The 25,497-nt window shown below is 40.3% G+C and overlaps 2 protein-coding genes, 1 long non-coding RNA gene and 1 pseudogene across 6 annotated transcripts; 1 reads left to right on the forward strand and 3 right to left on the reverse strand.

Annotated features, from left to right (window-relative positions):
- Positions 1-4,527: 4,527 nt before the first annotated feature.
- LOC120287781 lies at positions 4,528-8,276 on the reverse strand. The gene is made up of 3 exons (XM_039301152.1): positions 8,058-8,276; positions 6,447-6,645; positions 4,528-5,713 (listed from the first exon to the last, which is right to left on the reverse strand). Exons 1-3 carry the CDS (start codon positions 8,274-8,276, stop codon positions 4,866-4,868), a joined length of 1,266 nt encoding a protein of 421 aa, XP_039157086.1. The 3' UTR covers positions 4,528-4,865.
- A 3,428-nt stretch (positions 8,277-11,704) lies between these two features.
- On the reverse strand, positions 11,705-13,086 carry LOC120287739. The gene is made up of 3 exons (XM_039301067.1): positions 12,960-13,086; positions 12,746-12,887; positions 11,705-11,944 (listed from the first exon to the last, which is right to left on the reverse strand). The coding sequence occupies exons 1-3, from the start codon at positions 13,067-13,069 to the stop codon at positions 11,888-11,890; spliced, it is 309 nt and encodes a 102-aa protein (XP_039157001.1). The 5' UTR covers positions 13,070-13,086; the 3' UTR covers positions 11,705-11,887.
- A 2,639-nt stretch (positions 13,087-15,725) lies between these two features.
- Positions 15,726-19,591, forward strand: LOC104430018. Of its 4 annotated transcripts, none has more exons than XR_005546008.1 (5): positions 15,726-16,223; positions 17,829-18,003; positions 18,092-18,287; positions 18,416-18,523; positions 18,613-18,657. It is a non-coding gene; the product is annotated as an uncharacterized LOC104430018 (long non-coding RNA). The 4 variants fall into 4 exon arrangements; XR_005546009.1 differs by having other exon boundaries at positions 18,635-18,657; XR_005546010.1 differs by lacking the exon at positions 18,416-18,523 and having other exon boundaries at positions 18,613-19,591.
- Positions 19,592-20,082: 491 nt separating this feature from the next.
- LOC108954913 lies at positions 20,083-24,139 on the reverse strand (annotated as a pseudogene).
- Positions 24,140-25,497: the final 1,358 nt, after the last annotated feature.

Raw genomic sequence — 25,497 nt, forward strand, 5'->3', positions numbered from 1 at the left:
TGTTAATTTGATATTTGATATGGGAAGAAATGTTTATCATGTGGTTACAGTCAGCTAAGCGACATTATGAATGAATTAAAACTAAAGTGCAATGTCGTTGTTGTTCTTCTTCTACTATTCCACTATTGAAGTCAAGTGTAGAAGTCGGAAGTTCTACTTCTTCATGTAATTTTTTTTTTTAGTTTGATTTTAACTCGTGTGTATGAAATTCTGATTTCCTTTGCTTGTGTCGTACAGCTGTTTGGAGAGAGCTCTTCCGAATAAGTTTTTGGTTACATGTTTCGTTCATTGTTACATCATCCTTTAGGTTAACTAATGCTGCCACTGAATACAATGCTGGTTGGTTTTTTATGACAGAACATTGAGCAAAAAAGCATTGAGAAACAAGAAGAAAAGGGAGACACAAATGGAAAAAAAGGCTGCGGAGGCTGGTTCTGCCTCGAATGATTCATGATATGATAGTTAATGAGAGTTTCATGTCTAGAATCTTGGTCACCGGTTTGATTTTCCACGCACAACAAAGAGGCCATAGGGAAAAAATGCGGCGCAATGCCTTTTGTGAATTCCCTTAAGGAGTGGAGCTACTCCAATGATGCCGGTATTGGGCTTTTGAGTGAAGATTGGAAGTCTAACTTGAGAGGAGATGATCAGAGTAACTTCTTTGCTCTCTGTTTGCTGTTCTTTAAATTTATTGTGATGAGGGCTAACAGCGAAACCAGGAACTTGTTTTCTTCGAATAATGTTCAAATATCTGCGAAATAGCATGAATTATTCGTCAATTCACTTAGGGGCTGTTTGTTAACATTCTTTTTTTTTTTTTTTGTTTATGAACAAATTTTCTGTTTTTGTTCCAGGGAATAAAAGAACGAAACGTGTTTGTTTGCGTTTGTGTTCCAAATCTATTTTTTTAAAGTGAACACATTTAGAACAGAAACGAGAAACAAGAAAACATGTTTATTGTTTGGAACAATTTTTAAGAACAAATTTTCTCTCTCCTCTCTTTTTCTTTTTTCTTTGGCGGCATGGCCTTGCCTTGGCCGGGCGAGCTCGGGCTCGCCGGCTTGGCGGTGGCCCGGGCAAGGTCGAGCCTTGCTTAGGTGGCTAGGCGAGCTCGGGCTCGCATCCCAGTCCGAGCTCGCTCTCGCCCAAGGCGAGGCCGAGCCTTCTTGGCGCGGGGCAAGGCCGGGCGAGCTTGGGCTTGCGGATTTGGGCGAGCTCGAGCTCGCCTAGCCAAGGCGAGGCCGAGCCTCGCCCAACCATGGTGAGGCTCGGCCTCGCCAGGGGGGCCGGCGAGTCTCGCCGTGGCTGGGCGAGGCTGACCCTTGTCGGTCGGTCAGTGTTGGCCATGGCCGAGGCGGACCGACCCAAAAGAAGAAAAAAAGAAAAAGAAAAATATTAAAAATATTAAAAATTAAAAGAAACAAAAAAGAATACAAATTTACCAAATGTGTTTACGTTCATTTTATTTCCTAACAAATTTACCAAATCTTTTCTTTTCAAAAATTGTTACCGGATAAATAGTTTTTTTCTATTTCGTTCACTGAACAATTTTGAATGTAAACGTTACCAAACGCGCTTTTCTTAGCCTCTACTTACTTGGCAAATGGGTTGTGTTCCCGTGTGTATTGGTCTATGAATCCACGTATAACGAAAGCTAATTGCCAATAGAGCATTCTTAGAGCAATGGTGATACATTTTGCGAATTTGCTCAGTTGGCAGTATTAGAGGGTTTTTCTCTTACTAAGGCACCTCCTCTTTATTACCCCTTTCTCTTCCCGTTTCTCTTCACTATTTCACTTTTTAATTGTAACTTTTTATACTTAAGAAATGATTTTTCACTTTGACAAATAACATAATAAACATGGAAGACAAAATTATTGAACGCAATTGAGACATAATAAGGAATATGTGAAATACATAGTTTATACCATGTTCATGATAATTGGTCCGAATTAAATTATTATATATATTTTTATATTTGTCAGGCTCAATTCCCTGAAGAGAAGCACAAACTTTTGACAAATTTCTTCGCAGTGGCATTCTCTGGAGTTGGGAAAATTCGGTGTTTAATTAAATTCCACCAATGTAAAGCATTATCTTGCAACTGATATTCTGCAGGTGCTGCTTTATATGCTTCCTTTTTTTTTTTTTTTAACAGAATATGCCTCCTTGCATTTGAGCAAAGTACGACTTTTCGCCATCCCATCAACCCATTGCTTTGGCTCATTAGGATCTCTCCGATGCTAGTGAACTTTGGTGGATTAAGTTTCAAAGATTGCTCCACCAATTCATAAAACGATCAGTGTTAATATCACCCGCCTCAGTTGGTCGTTGATGTTACGAGTATCCCTTTCACCGAGAATCTTAGAGAGGATCGTAATGAAGTACTAGACATTTCTGAGGTTCCTATTGTCAAACAACATAAGCTCACAACAATAATACTATCTCATGCTTCGAAAACACTCGGCATAAGACCAACACAAATTGCTCATAAGCATAATCATTCACACACATTGGCAATCACATAATTATGACAAGCAATGAACACATGATTTGCGCATGAAGATGTCACTTGATTAACCCACAAGCCTAAGCACACCTTATCACTCTATCACAAACCTAGACTCCGATACCGCTTAACATGTGACTTCCTATAATTTTAATGTCAGAATTATAATAGACTGAAACTCTATGTATGCCGCGCAATAAGTAAAGAGAGAATTCTATGAGATAAAAAACGCCTTGTATGCCAAAGTGATTAATCGTAACACCACCGGTAGTTAGAAGTAAATTGGATCGACACGAAGCCAACCGAGGAAACCATTCAGACAGTAGCAACCTAGAACTATCTGAAGATGCAGAAAAACCAAAACCGGGTCTCTAAAGGATCACAGTTTCGTCAGAAAAGGTGACCTATGCCATTACTGGCCTCCTAACCCCAATAACTGTCTTATTCCTTTTTTTCCTTTAGGTCATATCTATCAATACTGTACAGTTGTGAGAAAATTATTTAATTTAGTTATAAACTTTTTAATTATACTAATTTCGTCATAAATCTTTTGATAAATTACTAATTTTATCCTAAACATTTTAACAATTTGCTAATTTAATCATTATAATCAATTTTTATCGGAAAATCCTTGACATAATGGTCTAATCAATACTAGATGTCTTGTGTGGGCATGATCGATGTCAATATGGGTAATTTTATAATTTTTAAAAATTTTACGATTTTTTTCCTTTTTTATCTTTTAAAATTTTCCCCTTTTCCCTGTATAGGAGATCGGCCTGAGGTGGGGCCGCCCTCACTGGCCTTTGTGGATCCATGATCCTTAAATCATTGGCATTTCATTGATTTTTGCTTTCGATGTCATGATCCGTGATTTTCTAGATTATTGGAATTTGATTGATTTTCTTTTTTTTTCCTTCTTTTTCTTCTTAATTTTCCCTTTCTCCCAGTGCCCTCACTGGCCACTGGTGAGGGCCACCTGGGCGGCCTTAGGCGAGGAATGTCCGCCCCAGTCAAACTTTGCTTTCGTAGTTGGCGAAGAAAGAAATGCCCAGTCAAACTTTGCTTCTCCAATTTGGTGGAGCTGTGTCTCATTTTTTAGAAATAAGTTAATTATTTCTCCGCATGGATAAACCGGCTTAAACAAAAAATTCTTGGAAAATGGTTAGCTAACCGTACCGTCAACTTGGAAAACAGATACTGATCTCTCAACCACACATTTTTGTGGGAGAAAGATCTGTGTGTTTCTCGGCAATTTCCACATACTTGCGTTAAGAGTTGGAGAAAGAAAACATTTGCGGCTATCGTTTGACCGTCGGACGGTCTTACGATGGTCCCGTTAGCATCACCCAGAAATCTTTCTTTGTATCCAGACATGCTAAGATGAGCAAATTTCGCCCTCCTCCATCACTTTCCTCGCATGGATCTACTCAGAAGAAGATTGCTTTCAGCCCTGTTCCGAATGTGTGCTGATCAGTTCATCTTAAAGCGATCATCATAATCATCATCATCCTCACCATCATGATGACATTGATTCACCAATGCACATTCAGTTATAGATCTCTATAAATCATATGACTAGTAAATAGGATAATTCCCCCTTCAATCAAATATAAGTTATCATGTCTGCGAATTAATTGGGAATGGAAGTGCTAAATTGGCTCCAACTTTAAAGTGAGCACTCAAGATATTCAATATAAACTCTATGTATTAGTGACGGATCACTAGATTATAATTTGATGGTATTTCCATGAAGTTATTGATTGTGACACATTAAACCCGAAATAGGCTCGGATCGTTAAATGAAACCCCTTCACAAATTTCATGATTAACATGGATTGGTTGAACTTAATCCACATATGAATGAAAACAGAAACTTTATTTATTTTATATATAGTTATCTAGCTATATCTTTTCAAGAACTCTAGTGAGTTAAAGGGGGAAAATGACATAAGTGGAGATGACAATAAAGGAAAATCAAACTCTTACGAACCATAGCGGAGCAACCACGCGCAAAATTTGACAACGAGCGATTAATTTACAGAATTTTCTCCCAACAAAAAAAGAAAAAAAGAGGAGCTTACGGAACTTGAGAGACATTTCTCCCTCCACAAAACAGAAAGGACTTGGGATTTCTCTAAACTTACATTATATACCAAAAAAAAAAAAAAGAAAATTCGTACAATCAACGAATTTATCGTTTAAACAACAAAAAGAAGAAGAAAAAGAAGAGATCGATTTGGATGTACCGATCACATGACCACTAAAGTCATGGTCATCAGAAAGGCCAGCGCGGCGGCCATTAATGCGATCACTCGCATTATGGAGCGGGAGGAGAATTTGTCTCCAAGAGCAGCTAAGAACGCGACCACATAAACAAACACAAGGACGTAAAGCAGAAAGTCCTTAGCTGGCGAAGAACCGTCGCTCTTTTGGTAAGCCAGAGAGAACCAGCACCCTGAACGATCACGCTGAACATCGGATCTATCATGGCGGCCGATCTTTGCCAGGCCGATCTTTGCCAAGTGTCTTCATGAGGAAGGGGGTCCACCGATTCAATCTCAGTATCACGAGCATAATCATAGGAGGAGGAATGCACCGATGCCAGCTCACCTTGAACTTGACCCGAGGAGTGCATGCTTTCCATCTCGATATCCCTAGCAAAACCCTGGGGTGAGGATTTTCCCCAGAGCGCTAGTGCCGGCCCACCATGAACACGACCTGAAGAGTTCGTGCCTCCAGTCTTGACATCACTGTGTTTAGAAGGCACATTGAGCACCCAACTCGGCTCACCGTGATCACGACGGTCTTCTTTTTCTTTTTCATGAAGCTCCCAGAGTAGCTGCAACGGCCTAGAGGACTTGGCAGTTGGAGGAGAATCGGATAGGTCAGTCTGCTCATCCGACACATTGGACATTGTCACTATCGGCGCACGGTGATGGAGTGTGTGGTCCGGGGAGTGCATGCTTCCCATCTCGTTATCAGCATCACTGTCATCATGAGCAAAGCCAATGATCTCGCCACTAGAGCTGTGATTGTGCATTGACCTCATGCCTCCACCAGAAAGATTTGACGTAATTGGGTCAGGGACCAACTCCAATCTACCATCTATGATCAGCTTGAACTTACGGTCACAGTAACAGAAGCCTGGCTTAGGGAATTGGCGGTCACAGGTTATGCATGCGTAAACCCTGGATGATCCCCCTGAATGTCAAAAGGAGAAGTTGTGTGAAATGGACTGGGATATTATGTCCACGATGTGACCAGTCATATATTATCATAAGCAGAATCAATTTTTGTAATTTATTACAAAATACTAAAGGATTACAAACAAATAAAATTGCAAAGGTGGGATGTTAATTAATTAATAAATCAAAAATTTTGCTACTCAAAAAATAACAATTTGTTGTGAGTAACGAATTTTTAAATGAGTAAATCCATAATAATAATTTTTGTGGTCTAAAACAGATTATTAATCTCACAACAAATTAAAGATTGTGGCTCAGTCATTTCTCGCTAATTAAAAAAACTCATTCAATATTCTAATTCCTTATATTTTGAATACAGTGGATTCATGACGTCTGCCGATGAAGTCGAGTTTTAAACTTTTCTTTAGAAGAAGACTAAAATAAGTCCTCCCACCCAAGGATCCTCCAGATGTACCTTAAAATCTCAGTTCCAAATAATTATTAAAGTGGAGTGGCACGTCATTGAAAAAACAGTTGGACAAATTTCAGTTGTAATTATTTGGAACTCATTGCAACACTAGTAAGTTTTTTTTTTTTTTTTTTTTTTTTTGGGGGAGTAAATTGACTCAATTTTGCCTTTGATTGGATATCTCAATCTCTCATCTGTTCATGACCATCATCTAGGGGAAATCAAGGGGATGCGATGAAAGAAACCGATGAACAAACGTGCAACTTATAGATCTACTCACCTTCGGAATCGAACTCGGAGACGAAGGTGTTCATCCCGATGAAATGTGGGATTTGCTGAAGCTTCTTCTCCCCGATGAAATGTGGGATCTGCTGAAGCTTCTTCTCCTCCCCTTGGGGGGAATCCACACAGAGTGTCGCTTCTACTTCTACGCCAGAGAAGCAAATGGGGGTCCTTTGTGGAAAGTCACTCGAAATTACCTTTAATGTGCGGAACTTGTCGTGGGTGGGTCAAAATTATTCTTTTCTTTTCTTTTTTTTTTGGGAGGGGAAAGGGGGTCTTCGACAAGGCCCTCCTTCCTAGAAAGTCACTTCTCCTCCCCTGGGTCCGTTCGTTTCGCGGAAAATGGGTATTTCCTAAAATATTTTCCTATTTCAAGTGTTCGGCTAAAACCACGAAAATATTTCGGAAAATATTTTCCGCTTATCAGATTGGTCAGCGTGAGCATCAAGCTCGAGACTCGCGGATCGACGAACACAAGTTTGAGATTCACTGGTCCGATGACTAGCCAAAAAAGAAGAAGATGGGAAACAAAGAAAAGAAAAAAAAAAAAAAAAAAAAAAAAGAAAAGATTAAGGAAATTAAAAATAATTCAAATTAAAAAGAAAAAGAAAATTAAAAAATAATTCGAATAAAAAAGAAAAGAAGAAGAAGAAAGGAGATGAGGAAGTGATAATTTGTAGAGGTGTGAGATAAAGAGATCAAGTGAAAAAATATTTTTCACTTTTCAAGGTGGAAAATATTTTCCCTAATTTAGAAAACATTTTCCTCAAAAATTCATTTTTCCGAAATGAACGTCGAAAATTCGGAAAATGTTTTTCAAAAATTATTTTCCGAAACGAACAGGAAAGAATGTGTGGAATTTTCTGACAAAAAAAAAAAGTGTGGAGTTGGTAGGTGGGTCAAAATTATTATTTTCTTTATATTTTTGGGAGGGGAAAGGGGTCTCCAACAATGCGCTCCTTCCTAGAAAGTCACTCGAAATGACCTTTAATGTGCCGATCTTATCGGTGGGTGGGTCGAAATTATTCTTTTTTTTTTTTTTTTTTTTGGGAGGGGAAAGGGCGTCTCTGACAACGCGCTCCTTCGTGGAAAGTCACTCGAAATTACCTTTAATGTGCGGAACTTGTGGTGGGGTGGGTCAAAATTATTCTTTTTTTTTTTTGGGGGAGGGGAAAGGGGGTCTTCGACAACGCCCTCCTTCCTAGAAAGTCACTCGAAATTACCTCTAACGTGTGGAACTTGTCGGTGGGTGGGTGACGATGCGTCTCGGTCTTTTTATCCTTTCCTTTCGATTAATGCGTAAGCCTGATCTTTGGGTCGAATTGAGCTCTGAAGCCCTAAAATTCTTTTTCTTTGGAATTATTTATTTTATATTAGTACGGATAGAAGACTGGCTTCTAGAACTTCTCCATCCTACAATGCGAGAAGTTTCGCAACCCTCGAAAAATATAGCACATTTTCGTCTTCCTCCCCTCTCTGTTGCTCCCATGGATCTGAAGGCGCCGCTTCATCCCGGCGCCCAAAGCGTCATAAGCAGAGATTCATCCCAAATCCATCCCCATCATCATCATCTTGAAGCCTCAATCTCCAGATTCATCGCGACGGTTACCTTTCTAACTGGCAACGCCCTTACCCTTGTTCCGACGTCCATCCTCAGGCGAGACTCGTCTATCTTCAGGTCGCTAGCCTTGTCCATCATGCTCGCCTTCGCATCCGCTTTTGTTTCGCTGCTGTTGATCCACTGCAATAAGGTGGGTTTCGCTGAGAGAATTTGCCGGTGGATCTCCATCGTTGCCATGGCTGCAATTCTAGTGTCCTTGCTGTCCATGTCGGTTCTCCATCAGTGGTGGTGAAGCACCAAATTTCGATTTTAGTATTTGTGTGTTCTTTTATATTTGATGTAGCCTCCCTTGCCCTCTATGCGTTGGATTACTTTCCAGCGTGTATTTGTATTTCTGTTTGTTGGGTTTGAGTGTCTGTTTGTGCAACAAATGTAAATAAGAATGCTGGGCGTTTTGTTTTTACGATCTGAGACCACTGAGTCTCTACAGAAAACTCGGTAACCATTTTTATCGAGTACCTAGTATTCTCTTTTTATCTTGGTAGGAAACTAAAAAGACAGCAGCTCCTCATACTGAATTGCGAGTGCCCTCTTTGGGGAAAAAAAAATAAAGAAAGAAGATCAACGGTGCCCTCTTGGGAAGAAAGCAAAGAGTGAACAATTCCCGATTAGCCCAGATGTTCAGACACACTTCCTACGAGGCTCGTCTCTAAGAAACCGGAAATATCGATCCTCTTCTTCACGAACGTACTAATGCACCCGTAGTTCCCTCCTTTTATTTCTCGGAACCCTGGGGTTTACTTTTTAAAATAGCTTTCAAGTCTTGCTGCTATAATTCTCTCTCAAAAGGATCACGAGACATCACATGCATTTCTTCTAATGTGAGCTCTTTAACTGGAACGTGTCCTTCTGGCCCGAGATCAGAGTGTTCGAAAGACGACACTTCGCGTTCTAAAAGCATACCACAATTCGTGATCGCATATCGGAACCTGGTCCATCCTCAGGTCAAATTCATCCAACATTACTCAGTCCTAGCTGAAGAGAAAAATCCCTTTGGGCGGGGAGTAAAACTGAACATTCAGTATTGGCTTCTTAGAAAGAAACGGGGAAATAAAAAAGGATATTACAATCTTTATTACCCAAATTCTGACAAGGTTTCTTGCTATTAATACAAGGCCTTCGACATGGAAAGCGATCTCAACTCAAGCGAAACTCCAGTCTTCCGATACTAACAAAAATGGCCTCTGCCACTGATGGACAATACGTATCTGCCAAGGCTCCTAAGTCGTCCCCTTACATCCCCGTTAGACACCAACTGATGCTTGTGCGACCGTGGAAACTTGACAATGTATATATACCCATGTCACCCAAGTCACCGGCGGGTTGATCCAATGTATGCACGACGGATTTCCACCCAAAGTAGTAGCATTTAGCTCTTGAATCTTATGCTTCGACTGATTCCTGCATTAATACCAAATGCTTCCCCACTTTAAGGTCCGGAAGGCTTCCTGATCTCTCAAACTTGCCCTTTTCATTGGACCACTGCCATCTCATGCTTACTCTGCACGCAAAATGAACATAAATAATTTCAGGCAATATTGAAAGTCAACGTGAGAATATACATCAACAATCTGATTCTCTTGACTCACCCAGTACTTCTTCCTTGGATTTTTCGTTTGTTTCTTCCGATTACGGGTCAGTCCTCTATTTTTCTCCATCTAAAGCATCTACACAGCAAAAGTTAAATCCTTAACTATGGTAACAAGTACCTAAGAACATTATGGAACTCACCGGAACCATTGCACGCAGGCTCATCTGATGAGTGATATGGCGCTTTCCATCGACTGTTTCAGGCAAGGATGGAATTGCTGGATCCCTGTAGGCGCATCAAAGTCAACCACAAATTGAATACATTCTGAGAGCAATTTTACCATGACATGGCGCTAAATATTTCCATTGAGTTCTCATGTGTGTCACAAGAACAAAAGAAAACTCATTATAGGTCCATGATTTCAATGCATTGGTAGCTCTCTCACGTCTTTTCTTTAATCTTCATTTAATTTCTACTTTTTAATTAGATCCAGAATGCTATTCACCCTCCTCAAAAGTTCTCTTTCCTTTTCCTGCTAAGTCCATAGGATAAAGTAGGAAAAAGATTGATATAACATCTTTCTTATTTCATGATAGCAAATAAAACTCATAGAAATGTTAGTTTAAGTTTTGGCAAAATCCAGCTGCTCAATAAGGTTCAATATCCTTTAAAAAGAAAGAAATGATTTGTTTATACAAAGACACATGATACACTCACAACACGTTATTTTGCGCTTTATACTTGGTTATAAAAATTTGTCTTCATTCCAAAAGATTGTTCAATGTTAAGACTTTCCTTGTAAGTAAAGATCTCAACCCTTGATATCAAATGTCTAAGGAAAATTTTCAAGAAATGGAGAAAAGAAAGGAAAAAAAATAAATCTTAAATTGGTACATTCATGGAGCTCATACATGACTAGGGGTGAGCATGGTCCGGGTCGGTCGGGCCACCCCTAACCCTAGGACCAACCCGACAGTGTCGGTCTCATTTTTAGGATCGATGACCGACCCTATTGAAGGGACCGAGGACCGGACCGACCCAATGGGTTCGGTCCGGTTCTAGGGTCAACCAGGGATCGATCGATAATTTTTCGTCTTATTTTTATACTCCCTAAAAAAGCAAACCTACAAATTCAAATTACACATCCATCGACAATGCGGTATTGTGCAACTAAACTATAAATGCCAATACATATTTAGCAAATTTAAGATGACACAATAATAGAAATTTCGTACCTGCTAACTGCTCATCAAGATATGGGACAAGATGGAAAGTTCTTGTAATCATCTATGTTTAATATTCATAACACCATATGCAAAAGCGTTTTCCTACATTTGATCATGTAAAGTCCACTCAACCAAAAAATGAGCTTCACACCACTTGACTAGCAAATCACCGTAACAACTGCAGTACTACTCTACTATTCAAAAACTTCTATCATTTGACATAAATTGAAAAGCAAAGTGCAGCTGAAATTTATTAGTAAAATACAATTAAACCATAAAAAGTTTAAAATACTTAATATAAACCATGAATATATAACTTCACATCTTGTTAATTCGCTTGAACTTCTAAACACCGAAAAACAAAACAAACGACACATAATTAATACTCAACAAAAGTTTTAAATTGAAATTACTATTAGTGCTATTGATAGAACATTTCAATATAATATAATATAACAGACATTTTACTTAGGTTTGAATATATAAAAGAATTATAAATAATATAATATACGGGGTTGGTCCAGGGTTGGACCGACCCAAAATTCTTAGAACCGAGGACCAATCCGTACAATGTTGGTCCTGGAATTTCAGGACCAAGGACCGACCCAGTCCCCTTAGGAACCGGACCAGGACCGGCAGGGTTGGGCCGGTCCGGGGTCGGTCCAAGGTCGACCCTAGACCACTTGCTCACCCCTATACATGACAGGAGAAATTTCTAGGATCTTTTTGTTCTATACCCAGCACGTAACTATTAATTTACTTTTCAAAGCATAAGTTGTAATTGATTGATGAAAATGGGTACCCGATATCACTCTTCTGGGATCACGTTAAGATTAAGATGGAAAATATTGGACGAGAAACAGAAAAGAGACCTTGTATACATCTCTGCCTTGGCGGCAAGTTTTGCAGCTTGTTGCTGCTTCACTTGCTTATAAAACTCATCGGCTGACTCTTCAGATTCACTTTCCTCAGGGTCAGCACCTCCATTAGCCTCAAGATTCCCATCTTCGTCACCGAGATCCTCCTCTGACTTAACTCCAGCTCCAGCCAATACTTGAAGCTCATGTTTCTCCAATATCATCCCTCCTTGGCAAATCATCATCACCCGACATGACCTTCTGGGAGCAAGATGAAAAGCTTCTCATTCACAATATTCATTTCAGGATTAATATGGTAATGTAACTTAGAGCTTCCTTTGAATCCTTCCAGATATAATATGATACTATCACTTGATTTGTTTAAAAAAAAGATAGTAGAAATTTAGCGCAAGTCCAAAACATGAAAAGATTGTACTTAGGTTGACTTATAACCCTAGGTAATTTAACAATCATCTACATGGAAGGTATATCAATCTACCATCTTTCATCTGTCATATCCAACAATCAAAAAAGAGTTAGGACAGAGGGAGCTATGAGACGATATCGAAATCTGAATACAATCGCGAGAATAAAAAACAGTTCCTCGAAAAATTCAAGGGACAGGAAAATAGAATATCTATTTCCCAATATTTAGGTATTTTACTTGAATTGATCCATTCAAGACTATCCTGTGACATGAAAATAAGTACAAACAAAGAGTTAACATGTCTTAGCCATATACCCTAATTGTAGCCCACGATGATTTCTTTTATTTTTTGCAATGTTTTAGGTATATTACTGACATGGTTAGTTCCATCTACACTAGATGATCCTAACAGTCTCGTCCATTCTAGAGCAACTAATTCCTGAATCATCAGAAACATCTTATTGGAACATTGTTCAAGGACTGCACCAAATGGAAATTTACTTTCATTTTGTATTTTTAACCCATATATTCCCCTTGGTAGGAAGTAGTCTAGTTGTTGCAACCACGTTTTGATCAATCACATAACCTCTTGCACTTACAGGAATAAATTGAACATATCATGCCAAGATCCAAACCTTCTGTCTCTTGTTTTCAACCCGCAGAAGATTGGACAGTTTAGTTAATTCCAATGATCCTGCATGCCCATTCATCAACCCATGACGAGATGCTACATCTTCAGTAGCATGATCATCGAAATCTGCATAGGTCTCTAGCTGCCTGTAGAAGAAGGAACTTAAGTAAACGCCTTAAATTAAAACAAAGAGCAGGTGTGGGCAATTAAAACAGTACCCCTTCACTGGTTTCGAATGTTTTTGGTTTTTCTCCTCTTTTGAAACATTTGAACTTAAAACATTCTTGTGCCTCGATTTTTCCTCAAGGGCAGCCCTCATCTTTAACATCTTCAAGCTTTGCACCCCAAATCATTCCTTCTGCCAAATTTCGTGATAATCAAATACAACAATACTTCAGCTATTTTATGTGGCAAGGAGACAGAGGAACTGACATTTCTGGTGCTTTCAATTGAGCCAGACTAACCTGAGGTTTATGTTTCTTTCCATTATTCTCAACGTCCTGAATGGGTTCATGAGGCTGCAAAACCAACGTTCATGTTCATACCAAAGACAAAAGGAGGCAAATATACAATCTTGATTGAGGTGAAACATACATTTTTTGCTTCTTGAACTTGAACATCAATAGGCGGTCAAAAGGACTGGTCATCTTCATCAGAATCATCAGATTGCAACAAATTTTCGTCATTCACCAACTTTTATGGCATTTCATCTGATGTACTTTGTTTTAGAATCTCTTCAAGGTGAAACAGAATGTTTTCATCAAGTTGTTTCGTCAGACTTCTGACAACTATAAAATAAAGACTGAAAAGTAGCAAGGCAGTAGACAACACCCCATGCAATGCAATACAGTGATATGTTCACAAACATTGAGTAATATAGTAGTACAGTCATATGCATGACTCATCGTAAGGTAAAAAAAAAGAAGCAATCTTCAGGCACTTGCATAGTCAGTCAACACTCAAGGAAACCAAAAGCTAACTGCAAAAGGTGTTGAAGAACAAATATGCACGTGCACATTCCCGACAACCTTCCAGTCAACCCCTTCTACCCTCAGAATACTACACCGCACTAAAGATTAGGGATTACAGAAGAAACATCGTCATTTCATAAGGATCAGGTGCCAGTTAAAGTTGATTCCAGCATAATGAATAGGAGACACCACAAATAAATGGCTTACACAGCTCGACCAAATGGTTCATTAGTCCTCGCTAGATGGGAATGTAAAAATCAATGGAGGTTTTAGTAAAGATGTTCAACTAGCAGCATAGACTGAACCAAACAGCCATACATACTAATGGAGACAACTACAACAACATTTAGCAAATAACTGAACATAAGAAAATAAAAAAATAAAAAATTGAACAGGCTAAACTCTACGTTCACACACTCCTCGAGCAGCATATTACCCATAATCACTACAATGACAGGAGCAATGACACCGTCCAGTGTATTGTGACTTTGCCTATCATGCCCAAGAGTGATTTCCAACAACGATATTCATTGGCATGCCACACAGCATGTGCGTGCAGATTTATAGATAAAATCACTAACAGAAATTAAATGATTGAGCTTGAGAAGCTTCTGGCCCAGTAGACCCGTCTAGATTTTTTAAATACCTTATCCAATAAGCTTTTGATCTGCATAAAAGGAATTCATGTACCTTAAAATCAAAGACAGGCTCTTCATTGTCATCATCTGACTCCCCAGCATCACTATGAATGTTCAGTGGCACAACATCCCTTTGCTTGTGAACTACAAATAAAAACATCAATAAGAGCAACCCATTTATAAAGCAGCAAATTTCACAATGGCATTTACACAAACAGAAAGCAAGCGGCACCAATTAGCAGATACTCAGTCGAGGGAGATAATTCAATGTCTACCGAGGCCACGTCTTCATCGATAGTACTCCTCTTAGAGCCCCTCTTCTCCTTTTTCTGACTCCTGGACCTCTTCCCCATGGTCCTTCTAGCTCAAGTTCTTCGAATTCTTACTGCAGCATAAATGAAAACGAATGAGACGAAACATTCAGTGGCAGACCCAATTAAAAATGATTGATAAAACAACGCGGAAGTAGGACCAAACGTGAATCCTTTAGCAGCTATCTTGCATTATCCTACCACTACAAGCATCAGATACATAGAAGTGAAACTGAACCGACTCTAATTGAATGAAGGGGCCACGAAATTCAACGAAGAGTGAGCTGGGGAGGGCACGAAGAAAGATTGAGACTTTGATATCAGAGGAGGCCAAATTCGCAACAAGCCGAAGCTTTTTCCTAGTTAAATCTCCCACTTTTATCTGCAGCTGCAACTGCAACAGGCAAGCATGAAATATATTAATTTATTTTTTGTTATTCATTTTTTTTTTAAGGGTTGGAAGAAGAGCGAAATAAGTGAAACTGTTGGCCTCTTGCCGCCTCCAACGCTGGGCGTAACTTTCTTGGGCTGGGATGGGCTGGGATTTAGACCTCATTTTCTAAACTTCTCTTCTTCTGCGCCAATTTTCTTATCATTGAACTCATACGAGAGGATTCCTTAAGCCCCAATCGCCGGTATCTTGCCGTGGCGGGACTCCTCCAATACTTGCAAGAGAAATCTAAGGGGCAGGTAAAATATAAGGAAAAAATATTAGGTAACCTCAAAGAACCACGTCATCCGTGCTCTGATCCATTCACGCGTCGACACCTGTCCGCTGGCAGGTCCACGTCGGCTCCCTCTTCTCTCTCACGTCGTTCTAATTTAAACCAACGCGCGGGCATTTAAAAAAGTGGAAAGGGAATTCTCTCTCCTCTTTACTCTCTCTTCCTCCTCCGACGCTCCTTCCGGTCTAGCGATTCCTCCGACGACCGTCGCGCGCCCCCCGACGACGGCCTTTCTCTCTCCACTCGACGGCCTCATCTCAGCAGGGCTCCATTCTCTCGACGCACTTCTTCCTAAATCGCGCTCTCTCCCGACGGCCGATTTCGCTCGCGTCTCTCCGTCCCTCGACTCGCGACCGAGAAGCAGTCGCTCCGCCCTGCTCGAAGCAGTCGCTTGAGAAGCCCTAAATCTGCGAACACAAGTCAAGTTCGATTTTATTTCCCGAGTTTTTATGTTCGCATCTTTGTTTTGGGGAGAAAGCTTGGCCTAAATCTGCGATCAGAAGTTCACTGGTTTATTGCTTCTGATTCTAAGCGCAGCAACGCGAGAAGTGAAACTGCGACTGTCTCTCTCTCTACCCTTGTCCGGTTTTTCCGTTCTTGGCAAATTCGAAGATGAGCCCACTTCTGGATACATGATCTTAGGCCGACCCGTCAAGTCGAAGCCCGACGTAATCTCGCTGCTTCGCTCCACCGAGCTGTTGAATCGCTTGTGTCCGGGGGGTTTCAAGATTTTCCGGGGTGGCAATCGCCTGTTCCGTCATTGCAGACTTCCAGGCGAGAAGAAATGTGCCCACAATAATCACCCCAACACCGAACCGCCTCCTTTGTCCTCTCTCGGTATGTCGTCATCCCTTCTCTGCTTTCGTTTTTCCCTCGTCGTTTGGTTTCAGGAAGTGGTGGGGATGTTATAAGTAAAAGAAAGGAATCGGGCCGTGAGGTTTCGCCTGAATTGTGAGAGATTAACGCGGGAGTGGTCGATCCCACGTCCCATATATAGCGAACGGTAAGATTTTTGAATGAAAGCGGGTTCGCATGAGCTATGAGCGTTGGTGGGGAACGAGCAAGAAAGTGGGTTTTGCTGAAAATTTTGATCTTGTTGAAGTTGGATTTAAGGGTAGGGTTTTTCTTGGATTTTGGGCTCTCTCCGTCTTTCTTGGTCGCGCGAGCACGATCTTATGCATGGAAATACGTGTGTTGATCCGTTCTTTTCTTTCAGTGGGACTTTGATTGTGTTTTTTCCCTTTGGAAATTGTGACTGGACTTTCGATTATATGTCCCTCCGCAAGCTGAACTGTGGACCCAATTTTGCCGCACGAAGTGGACTTTTAGATCAGGCTGCCGTAACAAAATCATACATGGGTATCTATCTGTCTCGATTATTGACAAGGTGGGAGTCACGGCATTTCTGTTTGTTGAAAGCTAGTTAATCTTAGATGCTGTTTGTCAAGAAAAATTATAGGAAGAGTAGACACTGAACTAATGTGACTCTTTCGATGAACTGAACACATGGGGAAGCTGATATTACTTGAGATCTCTTGGAATAGTTGGTGGGTGTATCTAGATTCATGAACACCCTGGAATTGAATTAAATGGTTGCATTTCTTCTACTGATAAGCATTTTCTGCTCCTCTGCTCATGCATTGTATCTGACTTTAGTGTCCATTTTTCTTGTTTTCTCATTCTCTTTTTTGGTTTTGCTGTAAAGGGAATTAGTCGAATTGCTTGTCATCAATGATTGCGGTTAACCTTTTGACCTTGTTTTTGCTCACACTCTGTCTTGAGTTAGTTTATCTTTTTAATTCTGTTGGTCTTACTGAGTTCATGGGACTTGGTGGTTCAAAGATTTTAATCTTATAATTTTGTCAATTTTGATTGTTCATATGGGTTCGTGCGTTGTGCAATATTATCTGAGAAGGCCATGCCAGAATGGTTAAATGGTTTATTTGTACGGATTTGTCACCTAACTGCACCTTTATGATTCAGCACTTTTCATTACTCCTTTCCATGTGCTGCACGAAAAGCTTTTTGACTTTGGTTCCGTTTAGCTATTTTAACTTTCTCAGTATAAGCAAAGTATCAAAACTAACGTGTTTACTTCTTAATAGTGCTTGCATTCAATTGTTACTTGGGTCACTTATGTGAGAATTTAGTGAGCATGGCAATAATTGGCTTTCATTTGATTCCACTGTGGAAGTACTCCATTTAGGATGTCATGGCATATTTGCTTCTTTTGACAAAGAGGATCACTACTCTAGAGTGTCCTTGCCAAATGAATCTTTCATTTGGTGCATGATCAGAAAAATTTCGTTCATGCTGTAGTTATATTGGATTCATAGCTTTTAGGCCGATACTGAGAGTTCTTTGCCCATCATATATGCCAGGTGCATAATTTTGCAAAACGCACGATCAGTTTTAAATCATCGTTATTTTTTCTCTTTGTAGAAAGCAATCTTTGTTATGGATTGATGAAGGCATGAGTTGAAGAAATCCTTGTTGTCCCAACTGCTCAACAGTGCTTCCATGGATGGCAAAAGCTCATCTGAGTTGAGCCTTCCCTGGTTCTGGATTACTGAGTATTTGGCAAAATTCAAGCAAGTTAAGCCATCCCTCTTGCATGGTATTCACCTTCGACGGTAGCATTTTGCAAGTTTTGGTCCACTTTCTCATCATTTTTGTTGGGCATTCATATGGTTTATGCTTTTCAGGTATCATTAAAGCGGCTCCAGAGTTACCTGCTCACTTGGGAAAAATATGGAGGAAGTTGTTTCTTTGAGATGCTTGGAGGAGTTATGTGGCCCTAGAAATGGAAGCATGAACAGTACTTGGTCCTCATTGGGATCAAAGGCGAAAATTGATACATCAAAGAGCTGCAAAAATGTCCGACAGTAAATGTTCCATAATGTGAGTTCTAATAAATGATGCAGTGAAAATGTGTTTTATTTTCTTCATGACATCTTTCCACTGGTTCTGTTCTAATGATTGCTGAAGTTTGGTGTCTATTCCCTGTTTATGAATTTGTTATATGTTAGGGCTCTGCATCTGATCTTGAAGTGACTGCAAATGAGTTTTTGAAATGGGACCTTCACTCATTTTTAACGCACAAGAGAACCTCTGTGCCAAAAACTGCTCTAGAGGACGTAAGCAGATCTTTCATCCAGTGCTGTCTATCTTCATGATATCCTCTTTCATTCAGGTTTAAATTGGTTTTTTTCTTGTTTTTTGGCAGCTGAAAGATACAATACTTGCAGGTACCCATCCACATGCTGATTTTTAAAAAAAGAGGGTAGATTGGCAGATGTTTGTCATTTGAATAGGACCGTCATTCATAATGGTGGACATACTGGACTTACATGTGCGCCTGATGTGGGAGACACATATGCTCCTAACACAGTTGATGAACCAAACTTGGTTTCTCGATCCACCAATCATGTGGAGCCCTTGGTAGGAGATGACGGTATTAGGAAGTGTCTTCCCACGAAGAGGAACCATATTGATGTTCATGCTGAAAATATTGAAACGAATTGTAATGAGGATCAACATTATGATGCTCATTCAGATGCTAAAAGGGCCAAACAGCAAGATTCTGATGAAATAAAGGACAGAGAAAAATCACCAGTTGTTCTAACTGGAAGATTAGGTTTCGAGAGAAATGATGGATGTTCTGATAGAGAGGTGGCTAACCTTGTCAAGGATCATATGGGGGCTGTGGATGACGACCAGTCGTTAGAGGGAGATGGGAGGCATTATGTTCAGCCAAGGACTTGTGATGTACTTTCCGATGGAATGGAGTGGGGTTTTCCGTTGATGATCCCAAACGCGTCCATGACTCCATAGAGAAAACAAAGAACAGTGAATCAGCTCGAGCATCGGAATGGGGGCAGACTTTTACCAGTCATGCAGAAGATTACGTGGTCCACGATGTCGGGGAGGATATGTCCAGCGATGGTGATGAATATAGAAAAGAGCAGACAGCATCCTATAACATTAATGTTTTCAAAAACACATTATGGTGAATTATATGATCCAATTTACACGATCCAATGTCCGGGATTTGAGGATTCATGATGTTTTCTTTACGAAAAAGCAATAACTTGTTAGTACTGTCTCGTCAATAATCATTCATGTTGTCTCGTCAATAACTTTTTATACATTAGTTGCTGAATAATTTTGATGTTCACTTTCTTGCCTAAATTCTTCTCCAATTTGCTGTTCTTCGAGGAGTGCAATGATACATTGTTGATTACTTACCTGGCCATGCTCGCCAATTGCTCAAGGTATGAACAAACTCTTGAATTATTTACTTTTGACATATTTTGAGCATGTCCAGGAGTCATGATTTAGGATGAAAATATTGCTCTAGACCATCTTCTAGGTGATAATGCTTGAGGATTGTGTATATAAATCAAACCACACAAGTCATGTGCCTGAAAGCTTATCCGATTCTGTGGTGGCGAGCGCCACGAAAATGAACTAAAAGACATTGTTTTCGTCAGCAGGCACAATTTTCCATAATCGGCAGAAAATAAGCACATCTAACAATCACTCAAATTATCACTAAAACGTGCAAAATTGGAAGACACCATAAGATAATTTCCGATGTTCCCGTCCCGTGCATGGGGAGCTTATAAACTAGTTTCATCTTCATCATAAGCCTATGGTAAGATTGCCAGATGACACGAGTCCATGAAAGCAACCGTTCGCAACTAAATTGGAGGATACATCCCATTCCAAAAAGATCCAAATAAGGTTTCACAAGAATTGATCCCGACACACCTTTACATTGACATGATAACTCATATAAAGAAGAGTTCTTTCTTTAGCCAAAGGGAAACAATCAAAAAGATGCTAAGTATCAACAATTTGGCATGGAGTGTCAGGAGGATTGACTCGGGGTCCATGCCAAGCATATCGAAGCTCCGGGGCTAAATCGGGGTTGATCACTGTAACTCTTTTCATTGTCTCTCCAGCACAAAGACACTGACCAACCTATTATAAACAAGCAGGTAGAGCACAAAGCGGTGGCGGTGGCGGTGGCGGTGGCGGTGGCGGTGGTGGCGACGGCGGCGGCCGAGTAGGACCCTCCACTTTTTGCTCAGTGTATGAAAAGCAACACATTTAAATAAATACAATCAGTAGTCTTGCTTACTGGGGCATTCAGATGCCCTGTGCCCCGCACGCCCATATACAAAGCACGATCCTCCGAAGCTCCTGTCATGACACAATGCCATATCAGTGAGATTTACATGGCCATGTCAAGTATGTCATTGGTGATTGAAAAGGAATATATTTGCTAAACGATGGAGGATAATGTATCAAATCTCCAACACAAGTCTGCAATGCTACATCAATTCCATATGTACCAAGAGCGGACAAAATTGCTCAGGGAATACTCGCAAGATTTGCATAGGCAGAAAGACATACCTGTCCCTCGAAGATGGCCTACTGGATCGCCTACCACCTATAAGCCAATCATTATCATTGTTTCTTGAGGGGCGACTCCAGCTATTTTCAATTCTGGAACCTCGGCCACCACGTCTAAATAGACCAACATCATCATCAGCATCACGACCACTGCCCCAACTTTGGGACGATCTCGATCCTCTCCGGTCTCTAAGACTTGGCCGACGACTCCTGTCTCTGCTAGAAAATCTACCATATAAATCACTAGGGGGCCCATCATCTTGCAGAGCAGGTAACTGTCAATATAAAAGAAAAGTGAATTAGCTCTGAAAATGCAATTAGCACCAAAACTGACGCTATGGCAATATCTAAGCATGGAAGCAACTGCATTTAAGTGAACCATAGTAATCTCAACCCTATGAGGTATCTTGAGCCCTCACACAACCTTGGAAATTCCTGTAATAGTGTTCCCAGGTGGTGTTGGCTGACTCAGCAACTCCTTTGCAATCTCCTCAGGAAGATCAAAAACCGCCACTTGAACCTGTCATTGGCACCATAAACTATATGAAAGAAATGTACAACCAAGAACGAAACTATAATGGGAAAATTTATGAAGATAGTGCTCTGGTTTGGTAGATACCCTTTCATCTGCAACCAAATATATCTTCCCCAGTTCATCTGCCGCCGGAGAATAGACATCAGATAGAAATCCAGTGACGGATTGGGCAGAAAGGAAACCTCTAGAATAAGATGGATCCGAGTCAATTGCAGCGTAACCCAACCCTACAACGCATTTGTCCAGTAGAACATTATAAGATACAGCAGCATGGACAATTTTCCATAATCTCTAATTACCAGTTAATCAGCAGAAACATACAAAAACCATGTTCTGAAAGACCAATTGGTATCAGTGGCTATATAAATGCACTTTCTCAAAATTTGACAGCACATAGGATCAACAAATTATTTTCCCAACATAAATGGTCCATGCTCCAATAAGCAACCACTTCCTTTCCTAAATCTTGAAATGAATCTATTAAAAGGTAGGGTTATAGAAGCACAGATGACTAACAAAATTGCCACAGATGTCTCTAATTTACCTGCTCATGATTTGTAAGAGACCGAGATGTAGGAGGTTGCGAAAAACCACTCAAATGAGCCAAAGCATCAGCTAGAGCATTTACACCTTGCTCTTCAATTAGTTTTTGTGCTGTTGGAGTGAAAAACCCTACAGACTTAGGATGAACCGCTTTGAGGGTCGCAACAACTTGCTCAGCGGATGACTCCAAAACTTCATGCATTGCTGGAGGGCTAATAAACTCAAATGTGCAACCTACACCTCACTTAATGGATCTGACAGTTCTCCTTTGACTACTTGTATACATCAAGATAGCCATTCCTTCTTTCCCGGAGCGTCCAGTACGAACAGACCGATGGACAAAAGTCTCTGAATCATTTGGCAGTTCATAGTGGATGACCTGGCATTAGGAGTTGCATACTCTTGTTAATCTTATACACGTAGCTTTGTGAGAGGACTAACTAATCGTGCAGGTAAACAAACATAAAAAACTAAATAACCTACGAGATCAACATTAGGGATATCCGCCCATGAGATGCAACATCAGTAGCAACAAGAACAGTGAACTTCCCCTGCCGGAAACCATTAAGACTTCTCTCCCTCTGATGCTGAGAGATATCCCCATGCAATGCTTCAGAGGCAATGATACTCGTTAATGCCATTGACACCTCATCTGCATCTCTTTTAGTCTGTGTGAAAACAATGGTCTTCCCACCTTTCGCATACACGTAAAATAGATATACAAAAAGGTCATTTATCAAGTAAAAGCACAATCTATTAAAGCCTACCATAAAGCATGTAGGCAAGAACAAAATCAAAGCCTTCTTCCACTAAGCAGGAAGAATCTTAAGAAACAGCATGATAGAGAAATTCAGGACATATGCCTAATGGGAGACATCCATATGCAAATGTTAGCGAATCAAATAAGCATCTTGATTGGGGAAAAAGATATCAAATATGAGGGAAGCATCTCCTACCGTGATGAGATCACTTAGAATGGTGCGCTTTGAAGTTGGAGTTGCTGATATGGCATAAATTTTAATTCCCTCTGCGAGTTTTTCATCTTGTTCTCCAACCTACATCAGGAAAATAAAGAGCAGGCAAACCACATAAGCCATCACACGACATTTTGATGAGCCACACTCCTCCATTTCTACGACTTTACTATGCAAAAATTCAGGCCTATGCCCAATATCGGATCATGCAAGAAGTTTGGGCAGACGGAGACAGAGAGATTGTTATTGAGAGAAGAACTTTACCAAGACAATTGTCAAAGGATTGTTCAAGTGCTTTCTCGCCAGTTTCTTCACCCAACCAGGCATTGTGGCAGAGAAAAGCATGCTCTGTCGCTGTGAGGGAAGCTTTTCCAAGATCACCTCCACATCTTCCTCAAAACCAACGGCAAGCATCTGATCAACTTCATCAAGTACCAAAAATTCCACTTCTCCCAATTTAAGGCTGTTACCGTTGATCAAATCAATGATTTGACCAGGAGTCCTGACAACTACATCGAACCCCTGGGAAAGGACACTTTGTTGGGTAATGTAAGAAACTCCACCATAAACACACACGGTGTTTAAGTAAGGTGTAGATTCCTTAATTTCTTTCTCTACTTGTTTTGCTAATTCCCTTGTTGGTGCTAAGGCCAAAACTCTAGGAAGTCGCCCACATCTAAGAGACATTTACAGTATAATCTGTCATTAGAAAAATGCTCAAACATTGGAGGTCACCAAGATAATTAAAATTATTACTCAAATACCTCGGATTTCTATGTTCATCACCATCAGTAAGACGCTTCAGTATGGAATCCTGAAAGCTAAAGTCTTCCCCGTTCCAGTCTTCGCACGAGCAATTAAATCACACCCTTCAAGCGCAGGGGTTAACACCGCTCTCTAACAATCACAGAATAGTACACGGAACATGAGTTTGCCATTGAAAACATGATGAAACTTTAGTAGAGTGAACAATGAAGGGGGAAAAGTAATGAGTGATGAGTGAACTATCCTAGTGCTGGCAAAAGTAAAGAAACCAAATATCGAGTCGATTTATACATGGCATTAGACAGAGCACTTCACAAATTATTCATAACTTCAAAGTCTCACTCTATCTACACATATACAAAGGGTTCACTAAGAGTTGGGATTTCAATCCCCATCCGGTTCATACTCAGGATCATCCTGATCCTCTTCTGACTTCATCATTCTTCACTGAGCTCACATCCTTCAAGCTCTTCATCATTTTCTGGCTCATCGTTCTCTTCTGGTTTCTCCTCCATGCCCTTGACTACAATAAGCGATGATATAAGGCGCTAGAGGTAACCCACACGAAGTCTCGCTCTCGTGTAGTACTTAGTCTTTTACCTGCTCATGACCTATTGGTTTCCCTTAACACAACACACATCACATCCACTTCCAATAATCATCTTGCTTTAACTGTAAACCAACACACGATTAATCCCTCACAGCCCAATGACATTGTGCCTCGCATTTAAATTCCTCAATTCAAGTAATGTCCTGGCCTAATTTCTTCGTATTAAAAACATCCGATAAAATCTCGTGCGTGGGCACATGGCTGGCCTTAGCCAAAATCTAATATTTTCTTTTCCATAACTCCCACATTTTCTGTAGTCCATTCACATATTTTTGGCATTATCAACTGATGCCCGGTTATTTTTTAATCAATAACCAAAGATTATTCAATTAAAGAATAATTTCCAATTTCACAAATAATTCAATTCAGCACAAAATAAAACTCAATTAAATAAACGGACTACACCACGACAATCAGCACCAAATTCCGGTCGTCGGCCATTTCAATCTTAATTTCCGAAAATTAATTAATTAATTAATTAATTTTGAAAATTAATAATTAATCACAATAAATCCAATTTAGCTCAAATTGGAGCTCAATTAAATAAACAGACTTCACCCCGATCATTAGCATAAAATTTCGACCACCGGTCATCCCGGTTGAATTTCCGGAAAATAATTAACTAATTGAATTAATTTCGAAAAATAATATTTAATTACTAAAAATTCCAATTAAGCCCGAATTGCCAAATTGAAGCCCGATAAGGGTCGGGAAAAATCCCGAGCTACCTTCAATAAATAGTAGACTACATCTACTTGTTAAATGCACACTCAATTTGTCTAATTCGCATCACAATTGACTAATAAACGCTAATCCATACTAATCTAACCATCTAAACCTACTTGATTAAAAATAATCAACCCTTAAGCATCATTAGTCTACTAAGCAAGGATTAGTGAGATTACTCACTTGATTAGTGATCCACTCGGATCAACACAACGAGGACGCGATGGGGTTCGATCCTTTCCAAAGCGGCGACGGCAATGGGGCACGGCTCGGGCCCGAAAAATGGCCCGCAAGCTCGCTGCTCAAGCTGGAAAAAAAAAAAATCAGAAGCTGCTGGGTTTTCCCTCAGTTGATGGGCTGAACGGACGAACGGCAGCAGCCTCGGACGAAGGAGAGAAGCCGTGCGAGTTTCGGTCAAACCAGCGGCTTTGGTGAAGATTGAAGTTGACTGAAGAAGCTTGAACGGTTCGCTTCTGTGATGCTGCAGACTTCGGGGAAATAGAAAAGAACGAAGGCAACGCAAAGACAGGCTTCGAG

The sequence above is a fragment of the Eucalyptus grandis genome, chromosome 8 (assembly GCF_016545825.1).
Source record: "Eucalyptus grandis isolate ANBG69807.140 chromosome 8, ASM1654582v1, whole genome shotgun sequence".
Lineage (NCBI taxonomy): Eukaryota > Viridiplantae > Streptophyta > Magnoliopsida > Myrtales > Myrtaceae > Eucalyptus > Eucalyptus grandis.